This window comes from Melanerpes formicivorus, unplaced genomic scaffold, assembly GCF_026170545.1.
Source record: "Melanerpes formicivorus ecotype bairdi unplaced genomic scaffold, bMelFor1.0.p_v2 SCAF_11, whole genome shotgun sequence".
NCBI classification, from domain to species: Eukaryota; Metazoa; Chordata; class Aves; order Piciformes; family Picidae; genus Melanerpes; species Melanerpes formicivorus.
In genome coordinates, this window is record NW_027142363.1 from 12531038 (window position 1) to 12545999 (window position 14962).

A 14962-nucleotide genomic window follows, 5' to 3' on the forward strand; every position below is an offset into this window, starting at 1 on the left:
GATTCTCATAGTTAATTGAGATATGCAAGTGCCTTGGCTTGAGGGAGCAGACAGATGCTCTTTTACCCCTCCCCAAAGGAGTAAAAGAAAACACTCCACACAGGATTGGAAATTTAAGGGGAATTCACAAATATATACACAAATACAAAATACACAAATCCATAGTCAAACTCAGCCCAGTTCTTCAATCGGGGCTTACCAGAGAGCCTCATTAAGCCAAAGCTTTCCACAACCTCCCCCCGAACCAGGCCAAAATTCCAGCCTCAAATGCCCCCGGAGCCCACTCCCTCCCTACCCAGGCCAGGCAGGCACAGCAAGAAAATCAGCTTGCCTGCACCAGGGCCCACGTACCCCGCTGCAAGTACCAAAGAGGTAAGAGTCTATGCTGGGAGGAGAGAGAGGGAAAAGGGCAGAACAGATAGAAATGCTCATTTATAAAGGGCTTGCACAATTATGGGAATGGAATAACAAAGATTACACTTTTCTGGTGTCCACTTCCTGGGCGATCTAGCCCCTTCTGGAGGGCCTTAAGGAACTGTATAGGTCTTAAACCTACAACGGCAACTCTTTGAAGTAGAAGACTTGAAAGCTTTTCTCTGATGAATTCATTTGGTTGGTAAGAATGTGGCCTGGGACAATATTCTTACCTTTTTTGAAATCAGAGTTGTTTGGAAGCTGAAAGTCCAGCTTTTGGTGCGAAACCTTCAAGCAGTTTCAGGCATAAATACCACGACATTTACAAGAAGACAACAAAATATTTTAATTAAATATGCCCCATACTATACAGCTATATAAAATACCAACTAAGCATTCAGTTGAACATGAAAAAAAACAAAGAAAGAAAGAAAGAAAAGGAAGAATCCCACCCAAACAGGAAAAGCAAGCAATACACTGTAGTAATGATAACAGAAGGTGGCACAAGCCAGGATATACAACCAGAAACACAGGCAAGTTACCCTCTCGACCTGTTTACAATTACCATCAGAATGGGAAATACACTGTAACCATCCCAGGACTTCCATCTTCCTAGTGCCCATCTTAGTAGGCAGATGTCAGCATACTAAACATGACAAACACCATATTGATACTTAACATTCTGTTCTTTTTAGCTGAAAGGTAGCACTGCTTTCTGAGGATTGCTAGGAAAAATAGAAGAGCAGCTGCCTTGGTTTCTAATGCAAAAATAATGCTTTGATTGGTAATCATGGAAGAGATGGAAAAAAGGACAGAACAAAATGATTCCATCAACTTTGAAATGGAATGAAGTGAAACACTAAGTCCAGCAGTAATTGGAGACATGGGGGAAAAAAGGCTTGGAAAGGCTTAAAGATAATTGTGGCAAACCTACAAAGCTTCCATCCCTTTAACTTATGTTGTGTGTTAATCAGCAGTCCATGTATCCAGCTGACTGGTTACCTCAGTAACACAAATAACTGTATGCACTCCCCCGTCCATAAAACACAGCTCCAGCAATACATGGCATTAGCTCTTAACACTGTTAAGATGGAGAGAGTGCCACTTGTGCTAGGTCCAAGACAGATGGAAAGTACCAGTGTTTGTTTCGATTCACAGAGCATGCCAATCACAAAACAAGGTGGTTAACTGTGAGTATTACTGAAGTTCAATATGTTCCTGTTCTCTGCAGTGACAGGACATCAATTTCTATTTTGCTTCATACAATGACAGGCCTTCAGTAACACTGTGTTTACATTGCATCACACCTTGGAATCGGCTTCATTACAGACCTCACTTTTTCAACAGATACTATTTAATGAGAAACACCCATATGTGAACCTGTCAATGTTTGCTTCAAATGGCACAGAATGGATTTCTTTATACTACCTCCATCTACAAAACTCATTTTCAGACCAAGTGTGGCAGAAGCAAACCAAGGGAGAATCACGTTTTGCTTTTTAAAAACGTGGAGAGGCTTCAAATCTCCCCTTCCTAAAACTGGGATGTTTTCCCACAGAGAGTAGCATCTCTCAAAAAGGAAAATACTGAAGCTTATTTCAAAGTGAGGATCTCCATTTTCAAGGTCAATTAATAAAAAATACACTTCTGTCATCTTTATTCTTCTCAACTTGCATGCCAGAAGCTACTGCCTTTAAATACTAACATATAAAAACCCCCTAAAGTTTCCCCCACACACACCCATTTCTTAAATACGCATCATTAGCTGGCATTAAACATTTCTAAATGCCTGCTTGATTTGGAAGCAAAGCTAAGAAAGGTTATTTTTATGGACATACAAAGCCAGTAGAAAAAAAAGAAAGATACAAGTGTGCACCTTGTAGAACAGTTCAGGTTAGGAACGAAGGAGGAAAAGGCACTCCAGCTCTCTTCGCTGCTCTACACACTGCGTGCAACTGTTCCATCGCTGTTAAAACCTCTGCTCACAACAATGCAGATTCACATACCGAGTAGTCTGTCTGCCTATCATATCACCTTTTCTCAGTGAGAAATTACATTGCTGTGAACATGCAGAATTATCTTTTAGTCATGCATGTCAAAGTGGTTTGGGTTGGTTTTCTTTTTGGTTCTGCCTTTTTTTTGTTGTTGTTTCTTTTTCAAATGAGAAAGTCAAAACTACTGAACGAGTGTTATGGAAAGATATAAATTATTTCAGCTTCAATAATTTAAAAATCAACTCAACTTTCCTATTGCACATTATTTTCCTCCATTACTTTGCCAGATAAAACCCTATATAGGCATTTAAAAGGTTAAAATTGTTAAAAGCACAAGTTGCATGGCACCGAAAGAAGGTGCCAACGAAAGTGTATGCCTGCTGGACAATGAGTGCCAATAAAAACCAGATATAAATATATATATACATCTAGTAGTAATTCCAGGATGCTGAGATAATAAATACTTTAAACAATCTCCCAGATTCCCAGAAACATGTGAGAAACTATAGAAAATAATGCAGTTACTTGAGAAGACCAAGAATACACATGCACAAAATCTGTTATAAGAAAGAGGTTTACAGTTCCCATACTTGAATCTTTTAAACCACCTCTGTTATCACTATGTATTCCACAAAATGACTAACCTATGAGCTCGAGGATTTATGACAGTCAGAACAAAGAAAACCTCCCCCAGCTGCTGTATAAGAGAACGGCCTACAACACCCCCCCCAAAAATAAACCTAGCTTGTCCTGTTTTGTCTCAAAATGTTTTCTTCTGCCTATCTTTCATTCCCAGCGATCAGGGAATGCACTCATGACATCCATCAACCCGCAGCATCAAAAATAAGGATGAAGCTTCCTCTTATTTCTGAGCTAACGTGTACTGGAGTTTCTCTGACTTCTAACTGCTGCTGTTGCCACAAAACCTGTGACCCGCTGTTTCCACAGTAAATGTTTCCCTTGCATAGGTCTGCTTGTTACGTTGGAAAAACAACAGCAGTTCAACTTAAGTGGGCAGGAGTATAATCCGGCCTTCTCGTCTGGATAATTTTTGGTTTGGGTTTCTTTGTCTCTTCTTCAAGGTCGTTTTCCTGGTCGCTCTCGCATACATGGACGACAACGCTAGGTGTAGTGTCAGTTGCAGCATGTAGCTCATACTTTTCTCCTGAAAAATGAAAATATTAAGCAAAACTGGTTTAAAAGGATCCATTCCACAGAAAATAAGGGGAAAAAAATACTTAAAAGAAAGGGATACGTAAAAATGAATAAGCAATACACCGCTAACAAAAGCCTCCTAACACAATTCATTAGCTAGTGCAGGCAGGTGCACTGTCAGCAGTCCCATTTACACCATGCAGAAATATTTAAGCTCTGTTTCCAAATCAACAGAGCTCAGCTGCTCTCTTAAAAGCAAGTTTAAGTAAATTACCCTAGGCATTCAAAAAAGCCTTCTACACGAGCAGTCATAAGCCTTCTTGGTGGGTTTCAGTCATTTTAAACCATACAATCTCTCTCTCTCCTCTAACACATTCAGGAAGACTTTGTTTGGGTGTTTTGTTTTGTTTTTTAATAAAAGCAAAACCACAGGCTCTTTCTTCCCCCTAAAAGCTTTCAGTGTTAAGAAAGCTGGATGCAGCTCTTCCCACCTCACACACAGGCGCTTTACCACTGTTCTGGCATTCTGCAGAGCCATACAGCAGGCTCCATGCACATACACTGTGAAATGCTGATGTAATACAGCCTGTGTGTACAAGTGCTAAGATACATATATTATTGACCATTCATCTGTAACTCATTTTCTTTCCATAACAGAGAATTGCTTTAAAATCTAACCAGCTGCTAAATAATTTAAATCTTACATTAGATCATGGAAAGAGTAAACTCTTTATTTTCACTATTTCCCTGATGAATTCTCTAATTTCTCTTCTTATATGCATTGCTTCTCGGTGGAGGGTACAGTCTCCATTAAGATCATTATACCGATCTCCAAAGTGGTCTCTGCTGTTTCCTTGAGACCTTTAGGAAAGTGAGCTGGCACAAAGAGCAGTTCCACAGAGTAAAAGGCTCTTGCCTCAGAAACATACAGGCCATTTTGCTAGAGTAAGCCCTGCTTAGTCCATGTTACAATAAACATTACCCTCTCTTGAGCTTTACAGCTCTCAATACACATGATAAATGGAGAGGGGTCGCAGATCTGCCAAGTGAGCTGACTTTACTGCAGGGCATCTCAGTAACAGAACTTTCAGGGGAAAATGGACCAACTTCTACTGTTTAGTAAGCCTTTAAGTATTTCTTTTAAGGCCTACAGGTTTCTTTGTGCTACTGCTAAAACTTAAAAGGAAAGCTTGCAGTAAAATAGAAAGACTGTGGCACCCATGGAGCAAGCTCTGAACTCTAGTAAAATCAGCAAGCTGTAACATTATTTATTCATTCAAAGTGTTTCACCAAAAGCAACTTTCATTTTGACAAGCAGTCTTATGGGACTTGTATTTCAAAAATTAATTTCAGGGAAACAGAAATTCCCAATTCCCAAAGAGAATCTTTGACAAAAAAGTTTAGTATGTCAGCAGTGTTATTGATAGATGGTCTTAAAAGACCTCTGTGCAGGCTCATCTGTTCAGTTTACATGTTTCTGGATAAACAAATGATTTGTGACAGCATTTTATACCTCCACTTCTACCTGCTACATCTTTCCCATACACTGTTCTGGGCATTATAATTCATATGCCATGTAAAAGAGAGTACTTACTATAAACTTCTAATTATCTACCCTAATTTTTACGCCAGCATAAACATGAATTTTCTCTCTGTGTGTGTCCTCCCTAAAAGGTAAAGAGCTGGATTTTCACAGGTAAGAATTCCCTAGTGGCTTGTGAGATGCACATAATTTTCATTAGAGTTTTTGGCTCTCACCAACATACCATCAGCCATAAACTACTACACAGATAACTGATGCATGAAGAACTAGAAGTTCTGCCCTAACCTCTTTTCTACCCCTTAATATTGATGTGTTCCCTGAACTGGTAGGTAAACAGATGTATAAAAATACTTCAGTAAAATGATTCAGACCGCCGTTTCTCTGAGACTGCAAATAAATGTGGCCATTTCCCCCTCACACCTAAACTTAGCACGGTTGCAAACAAGTTAAATCAGACTTGCACATCTGAGGAAATACCATTTACATCAATCTGCATTAAGGAGGTTGTCTTAGGTGTAAAATTACATCAAAGGATGTGATCATTAATCACTGAAAACCCAGAACCACACTAAGTTCAATTTAGTGAAACTTTACATCTATTTCCCAAAGTAGAATTTGGTTTAAAACACAGCTAGCAAGTAGAGCTCTTTCTCTCACCTGTGGTACTGTTTTTCATAAGTAGCCCTGCAAACAGCATGGTCAGCTCAAATGACAGAAAGCCTATGGAATAGCACTAGGGCAAAGGGGGAAGTGTACATTCTTGGCATCTTCTTTAGTTCAAACAGTAGGGAAAACAGAGGAATCTGATAGAAACTTCTTTCCTTTCCAGGGTGAAGCTATCTCAGTTTTCACTAAAGGAATAAATTGCAGCAGATGAAAAGTAGAAGGAGCGACAGGTGGCAAAAAACTTTTAACTCCAGAAGAAAATTAGTTGCTACTGATAGTAGTATGCGTAGGAGGGAAACTAGATCTCAGCTGCAGAGATAATTCCAGCGCACAGTTACACAGCTGTTAACTGATTCGCTGTCTTAGTCTGAAACAGGACTTTGCCATCCCTTCAGAAGAAATTCAAGCACATAACTGTCTCTTATGGTTTTTTTGGAGGCTGCTTCTTGCATATTGTGATGAACCTGCTAATATATTATTGAAGCAATGTTCATACTCTCTTTGAATCACAGTTTCACAGAATACCAGGTTGGAAGGGACCTCAAAGATCATCTAGTCTAATCTTTAAATCACAAAAGCTCTACTTTGTGGAGGGCCCTCCAAGTGATCCTGTCAACTGATTATGTAAAGAAACCACTATTGATACTTTGTCTGATATTATGAATTTAATAAGTAGAGAGGAAATCATTTGAAAAAATCCAGAAATACAAGAAGTTTAAAAGGGGCTTTATTCCATGGAAATTCTTGCATTGTTAGTCCCTCTTACCTGGTCCTAACTTGGAGATAGCATATAAAAGGTCATAGTTAATCACTGGAGTAGCATCTTCTACTTGCTTCCAATCAACAGGCGGCGAGGCAGGAGGTGAAATCAAAAACTGTTTGTCTGGATTTGGTGGTGCCAAATGTGAGCTTCCAATGTGCAAAGTCTGAAAAAGTAATGAAAGCCACAGCTGTTTCACTACCATCAACCATTCCACCATGCATGAGGAATTTTAAGGTTTGGATAGATGTTATGTTGTAACAGACACTCAAGGTGGCAGCATGTAACTGTATCATTGAAGAGAGCTACATGAAAGACCCAATATACAATATACAGACGAGCCACCACATTGATTAACTCTGATGAAACATGCAATGAAGTATGCACATCTGCACCTTCTCATTATGGACTTTGACAAAAATTTCACCAGAAAAGTATCTGTCTTTGAAATACTGAAGTAGGAGGAAGCTGGATATGGGCTTTAAAGCCTAATGACAAATGGTGTTGAAACTCATTACCACAAGTGAGAGTGGTGAGAATTCTAGAAGGTATATAAATAAACTGGCTCCTTCAGGACTGTCCCTAGGGACATCTGAAACAGACACACATAGATTAATTCTCCCATTAAATTTGTGGAGGAAAATACAAAACAGATACTAAAAAGCACCCAGATTACCAGAACCTGTGAGTTTCACATCTTTAGCAGCAGATGCTAGCCTGCTACAGGGCTGCACAGGTGGCAGTCTCCAAGTACAAATATGTGCTAAATGAACAATTTACAGCAGTGAGAGCAGGACCAGCAGGTAAAACCCTGAATATACAGCTCTATGCTTTGGATCTCCTCAGTTACTAGTGTGTGCATGTGTGCAGTTGGAAGAGCACTCTTGGCTTCCCCCACCCTGTTAAAACTCTGTCTTGGACTGTGCTGATTACTATCATCTGCTCCCTTTCCCCAAGGTTATCAAAACAATACAGAGGGAAACATGAATCCATATATGCAACAGCCTTCAAATACTTGTAGCTTTGGAATAACCTGTATCTCTAGTCAAACTGAAAAGATTAGCAGTGTTCATTAACGGGACTGATAACCTACGGAAGCTCATCATGAGTAAGTTATGCTTCAGTAACTTGCTAGGATAACCATAAAGAGACTTACCTGAGCAAAATACAGTTTTATCTCCTTTCCAAGGAACTCTGTCTTATGCAACTGGATTCTAGCATCTGCTGCAGATAAAGGGTTACTGAAATTTATTCGTACTCTTTTGAAGCTCTTAAAATACTGGAAGGTGATATCTCTGTCGTACGTTCTGAACAGTGATTCAAATTTGGCCTGAAAAGAAAGGACCAGAGAAGAAAGTGAATAAGCAGCACTCTACCTTTTCTCTAAAGAAACAGAGAAATAACTTGCAGTTACTAGTAGGGGCATTCTACCACTCCTGAATACTGATGAATTTGTATCACCTGAGAATCAGTTTTCTTTCCCTCTCTTTTCTAGAATGCATTTTTCTAACCTATCATTTCTTTCCTCTGTAGCAGCTTCTGTTCCTTATTAAAAAATAGATTATCATCATTAATAAGCATTGGACATAATACTCTGATTTAGTGATGTAATAGTAGTACTGGTATGATACTGAAAAGAAAAGCTTGTCTTATAAAATTAGTATGCAAAGGCCTTGAAAAAAGTCTATCAAGCATGTCTCTGTCTAAATGAGCACTTTTCAGGGAAATGAACAAAACAGTACTAACAGGGAAAAAAAAAACAACACCAAAACCTCCAAAGATATTTGCAAGCTAAATGTGATTTTGTTCAATGACTCAGCAGGCATAGCAAAGTTCATGAACATCTCCTGTTTTAATAGCTGTGACTCTCATTGTAGAAAATGCACATACTCTTACTGACCTCTACTTGAGCAGCATCTTCTATTTCTGGAACCAAATTCTAGAAAGACTCTTGCTACCTTTCCTAAGAAGTCTTAAGTATTAACCATGGAGCTCCTGAAGGGCTTCTGGCACACTCTTTTGATGGCATAGCAAGAATAGGAACTGGACCAAACCAGCTTATCTTCACAGGTCCGCAGCTGAGTTACTTTGCTTTCCTACCTGCATGCAAAGACTGAAACATCTTTACCAACTTCAGGTTTCTGTTCCTAAGGCATCTAGGCAAACCTGACTTGGCTATTTTTCATATTATTTACATGGAGAGTGCTTCCACTCTCACTTCAGTATGTCAGACCAAAGGAGGGAAAAAACCCAAGAGGTTCTGAAGCTGCCATGCTCTTGCAAAATGTTTCAGGCTCATACCGAGAACACAGTAACCAACCACAAGCCTTATTTCAGGGATGGCAAGAGATCAAGCATTCAGATTTCAGCTATTTTCAGACATTTCTTCCTCATAAAAGCTTACTAGAAGTTCAAGACAAAGCCAAAATAAACAAGTATGTAAAAATCACATTGCCTCTTTTTTTACAGATACATTTTTGAATTAGAAGGGGAAAAAGCAGCAAAGATTATGTAAGAAGGGTGCAATTACTTCAAAATTTCATTTTCCTTCCTGAAAAGCTCTGCTCCACAAACTCTCCACAGCCGCATGGAGATATTTTAAAATCAGAACTGTCCTGCTTCTTGCTGAGCCACACTTAAGATTCCTCAAAATGAGTTCTGAAACAAGACCAGGACCCTCCACACACAAAGCCTGTGTATGTTAGCCTCCTGTTCTCCAGAGAGCTGGATGTAACCAGGAAAAGCAATCCAAACCCATGCTAACCTGCACCTTGAAGTTCACATTCAACATTTTAACTCAAGAGTACATGTAAGATTTGTGCTATATATATAGTCTTTCAAAACTGTGTTGTTATAGAGGTCATAAATACCATGCCAGCAATACTACACTAAACGATGTTATTTTTGTCTTTAAGGTAACTTAGTCAACAATTCACTGTAAAAGGACTAAATTACTTACATCAATTCTAATCAGTTAAAAATAAACCTGAGAGGACTACTTATAGTTTTAACTTTATGCTCTTAACTACAGCACCAGCCAGAAAAAAATCCCATGAAAAGGGTACTATAAATGATGTTAACCTTACTACTTAGATTATAACCTAAACATTTGCTGAAAATGCACATGCAAGTGAAGAATACATGACACAGAGAGCCAAGAAAATCTGTAAGCAAACTTCTGATCATATACAAACACACACATCTTAAGAATCTCCAGAGTCATTCACATCAGGGCAGACTGTTGCAGATTTCCCAGACCCTCACAAGCAAACTAAGTTTCCTTACAAGTCAAAAAAGCTCTTAGGGCACCCATCCGTACTTTAAACAATCAGAAACAGCGCCGACGTACTTTAGCAACCCAAGCAGCTCGCAGAAATCAACCACAAAAGATAAAGCATACCCTCGTTTCTGCTTGATTGAAGACATCACTATTTGCCACACAGGCAATCAGAGAGCTAAAACTGTAGTTAAAATTTCTAAAATGCATTTTGTGCTCTGCCAAAGTGACACTTGCTGTTCCACAGAAACCAATGACTTAAGGAAGCCGCAGGTCCCACAGGCAGCGTTTATAAGGGAGACAAGTCCAGCCCCTCCAGAGGAGAGGAAAAAAAAAAAGGAAAGAAAAAAAAAAAGAGGTTTCAGAGCATCCTGTATGTGACAGCAAATTCCTGAACAAAGTCCTGCATGCTTTGAGGCAGTCAGGAACAAAATGTAAGCTGCGACTGGAAAGAGGTGACGTCAGCACATTAGTCAGCTTCCCTATGCTAATTACCAGCATTCGGGAGGATGGAAAAAACAGCTGAGGTTTGCACAGCAGCTGCTTTATCAAGCCTCTTGCAGCATAGTTTCCACTGGTAGTAATTCCATTCAGCGCTTCAGACAACATGCTCTTCACTGGAATGGGACAGCCCATCTTAAGATGGAAAATGTTACTGCTAAAGGACCAAAGTCTAGAGTAATAGGCTGTAATTAGCCAGGAGGAAAATTTCAAGACTCCGGAATGGAAAACAAATCCCTCAGGTCAATAGCTTTTGGTGGTTTTGTGGAAAAAAATAATAATGCATGGGCTGAAGTTTAGAGATTAGGAGGAACTGATTTGGGAAAAATACTTTTTCCCCTCATTAGTGTGAGAAATTATTTTGAAGCTTTCTTCAAAGCAACTCTGTGGACTAATTACCACGCTCACTTTATGAAACAACTCGGACTAAGCCTCATGAGCAGTTGAATTTTTTGTTTTGTTTGGGATGGTTGGGGGCTGTTTGGTTTTTAAGGGGTCTTTTTGTTCTGTTTTTCTGGGTTTGAGTTGGGGTTTTGGTTTTGGTTGGTTGGGTTTGGGGGGGTGGGGTGGTAGTTGCTTTTAACAGCAACTTCATCAGCAAGCTGCTGGCAGGGTTTTGAGAGACAACCTGAACTATCAATAGCAGTGATGAGGTATGAAACCTACATTTCTGATTATTTTTTCTGGTTTAATTGTATCCCAGTTTCAGAACATTCCTCAAAAAGTAGCACAAGACAGATTTTTTTTTTTGGATGCAATTTTGGGGTGGGTTGGCTGGTTTGTCCTTGGGGTGGGTTGGGTTTCTTTTTTTGGGTTATGCTTTTGGGGTCTTTTGCTTGGTGGTTTTAGTGAAAAATAAGAACCATTAGAAAAAATAATTAGCATTTCAAGTAATTCATTAAGTTTAAGCTGTAGTTTTTGCAAGCCATTCAGACATCTCCTGTGCAGCTTTAGATCAAAATCTGTAAGGAAGTCAAAATTGTTAGTGTGTTTAACTCATTTTACTGTAACATGGGGCTATGACACAAGCACTGAATTGTATGTAATACCTGCAAACCACAGACTATCATCAGTTTAAAACCTTATTTAATAAATATTTAATTATGTATAATTCTTCACATGAATAGCCTTCTGTATTTCCACAGGCTCCACTTGCTTAAAGGGGGATTATTGTGCCAGAGGACAAAATCCCCATTTAGTAATCAAACCCTCTGCCATTGTAAAGCTACCTTAGCGTGAAAGACTACTCAGACCTGCTTCCTAGCATGTTTCCTTAGAAACCCTCACTTAAAAATGGCTCAGCTCAGGAAAAGGTGCTTTGAAGGACAACTCAGCAACTGGTGCAGATGCTGTCAGCAAACTCAACTCTGAAAGAAAGTAGAAATTTACAAGCCTCCAGTAGCCCCTAACATACTGTGTGTCTGAAAGACAGAAATAGCAGCTCCTTCCCTATCCCCAAGCTCAGAAACAGTGTGTCCAGAAAGAGCCAGTGTGTCCAGATCATGCCCCTGTACTCCACACTGGTGAGGCTGCTCCTTGAACACTGGGCTGCTCACCCCAAGAAAGACACTGAAGTGCTGAAGTGTCCAGAGAAGGGCAATGAAGCTGATGAAGGGTCTGGAGAACAGGTTTAATAAGGAGCAACTGGGGCAACTGTGATTGTTTAATCTGCAGAAGAGATGGCTGAGTGAAGACTTCATATGCTCTCTACAACTGTCTGAAGCTGTTGGACCTTGTAGTGAAGTGGGGGTCAGTCTCTTCTCCCTAGTATCAAGTGATAGAATGAGAAGAAATAACCTCAAGTTGCACTAGGAGAGGTTTAGGTTGGATATTAGGAAAAAATTGTTTACTGGAAGGGTGGTCAGCCATTGGAACAGGTTGCCCAGGGAAGTGGTTGAATCACCATTCCTGGAGGTGTTTGAAAAACCTGTAGGCATGGCCCTTCAGGATGTGGTTTAATGGCCATGGTGGTGTTAGGTTGACAGCTGGACTCAATGATCTTCTCCAAACAAAGCAATTCTCTGATTTTATGGCATACAGAGGCTATCCAGCCACTTAACACTGATGGGATCTGGACTGGACACGTGTACAGTGAGAATAGGTCTAAGTTCCCAAGCTCATGCCCCTTACCCAGAAGTGCAAGTAATTAAGAACAGGATCCTTAAACAGCCAAGCAGTGAACCACCTCAGCTCACACAAAATCATGTCAAGTATGTCTTGAATCCTGCCCCTGCCTTGGAATTAGGTCTTCAAGTGTCTTAAAGACTTTGGAAGTGCAAGCACCAAGCATGACTCCATAGACCAGTGGTCAGGATGCTCACCTGGAAAATATGGCTATGAATCACCTGAGCACAAAAGGAAAACAGGCTTTCCACATCCTAAGTGAATACTATAGCTACTGATAAGAAAGTAAAGAAGGTCCCCCTTTAACTTATTACTGAGTCAGAGCTATTTGGCATACTCTGAAACTACTAAGGTGATTGCATCTTTGTGTGGGACAGGTGGAAAGAATGTTTCTTTTGTAGAGCCTCACAGGCCCTACACAAGAGGCAGTTTGAGCTGCCCAACAGAATGGAACTTTTTGGCAACCTAGCTGCAGACCTTTATATAGCTAAGCATGTCAAAGCTTCCTAGCAGTCCAGTGATTGTGAACATCTCCAAAAGCCCTATTTTGGGCTTCACACTTTAAAGTAGGACAGGTAGATTCTAGGCACTTGCATCCCTTTGTTAGTCTAGACTGACATTTTTATGCCCAGATGCCATGAAGAGCAAGATATTAAACATACCTCTGACTGCTATCCTCAATGCTACCTACATGTTACTGAGACCCAAGGAAAATGGCTTTGCAAGTCTCAGTATAGTATCATAGTATCAGTCAGGGTTGGAAGAGACCACAAGGATCATCTAGTTCCAACCCCCCTGCCCTGGGCAAGGACACCCCACTCTAGATCAGGCTGGCCAAAGCCTCATCCAGTCTGGTCTTGCTACAACCATGAGAGTGGTGAAGCCCTGGAATGGGTTGTCCAGGGAGGTGGTTGAGGCCCCGTCCCTGGAGGTGTTCAAGACCAGGCTGGACGAGGCTCTGGCCAGCCTGATCTAGTGTGAGGTGTCCCTGCCCATGGCAGGGAGGTTGGAACTAGATGATCCTTGTGGTCCCTTCCAACCCTGACTGATACTATGATACTATGATTTTTCAAAGATAACTGTCATCTAAAACAAGACTAAAACCTGCTGTATTAATGTCTTCTCAAGACTTAAGACCTCCCATTGTGTTCTCCAGAGAAAACAGAGCCTTCCACTGATGCACACTAGCTTTTACACTTTGCCTGTTTAAAAGGACAAATAAAAGAACCCAGCCCTAGTCTGCTTCACATTATTGTTACAATCACTATTTTTTTGGTGAGGCTGTCTCAGCAGTCAGTCTTAAGAAAACAGTTCTAGGTGCTGCATACTAACACCATTCACAACAAAGAATAAACCAAGTAGTAGTATGCTCAGGGCAAAGGCATAGGGGAAAAAGAAAAAAGATTAAGGAAAAATCATCCCTTTGAAGTGTTCCTAATATCCTTATTGCTGTGGTTAATAGAACAAAGATGCAGTCTCCAACGTGGTGATTAGCAGATTAAATAAACTACCTCAAAGTATTAAAAAGCTAACAGAAGGCCTTATTTTATCAAAATCCATCAAAAAAAATATTCACTGCCCTCTGCTTCCTTTAATGAAGTGGTAAGGCAGCAACAGCATGTTGAGAGCCCTGACATACATTGTAGAAACCAAGAGCCAAAGTTACAAAACCACCATTACAAAATCCTGCCCGTGTTGCAATGTTTATTCTGCACTGTTCAGGTTCTGTAACATTTGTTAACCACATGCTAACAAACTGTCTGGAACAAGAACACAGCAAGGCTATCAGAACTTCTGGATTTCATGTTCTGATGCTATCAATGTGGGGTTTTTATTCTCCCTTGTCATCAGAGAGTTTTCTGCCGTCCTCTCTTTGAGACTCCTTAGTGACCTACAGAAAGAGAACAAGGCCAAGGAGATCACTGGCTTAAACGTGTATGATGTCGTCCACATACTAAATAATATCTGACACTGAAGGACACAAACTTCATCAGTGCAATGGGATGTTGCTGTACTTTGGGCAACAAGAATCAGGGAAATCAAACAAACAGATAAGGATAATACCACACGACCAGGCAGACAGTCCTGGGTTATCAGGTTTCGGTTTGCCATTGAAAGGCACAGATTCTGAGGCTCAGATTTTAAAAGTTGAGTTCCCAAAATTGCAGGCAAGATACTCAATGGAAATCTAGACTACTCCCTAACATCAACAGCACCCAACACATCCTCTGCTAGCAGCAATTCCCAGGCAGAGAAATTTAAGAGAGACCATTTTTTAATTAGTTTTGGGAGAGAAAGGAAAAACCAGAAGTTGAATGAGCAGAGTGGGAACACAAAATGACTGAATGCTGTAAGGTGTTCTGTAATTTAATCCTGACATGCAGCAAAACAGGTAAGGCACAGAAGAGGGAACGAGAACACAGAAGTAGAGGAATAAAGGCAAGTCTAAAAATGACTCTTCATTGTTAATAACTACATTAGCAAAGCTAATGATCTGAGGAAAAAAATCAATATGAAAATGATGTTTC

General features: G+C 40.1%; 1 protein-coding gene across 2 annotated transcripts in view; it reads right to left on the minus strand.

Annotated features, from left to right (window-relative positions):
• Window positions 1-735: 735 nt before the first annotated feature.
• RCAN1 (regulator of calcineurin 1) overlaps window positions 736-14962 on the minus strand; it is a 46147-nt gene continuing 31920 nt past the window's right edge. The window contains exons 1-4 of one of the 2 annotated variants that reach the window (XM_068144573.1): window positions 9933-10233; window positions 7689-7862; window positions 6539-6698; window positions 736-3573 (exon numbers count right to left, since the gene is read on the minus strand). In XM_068144573.1, coding sequence (XP_068000674.1) covers window positions 3410-3573; window positions 6539-6698; window positions 7689-7862; window positions 9933-10019 — 585 coding nt within the window. In that variant the 5' untranslated portion in view covers window positions 10020-10233 and the 3' untranslated portion in view covers window positions 736-3409. Of the gene's footprint in view, window positions 3574-6538; window positions 6699-7688; window positions 7863-9932; window positions 10234-14962 lie in introns of those variants that run through there. The other variant, XM_068144572.1, reaches the window with a different exon arrangement.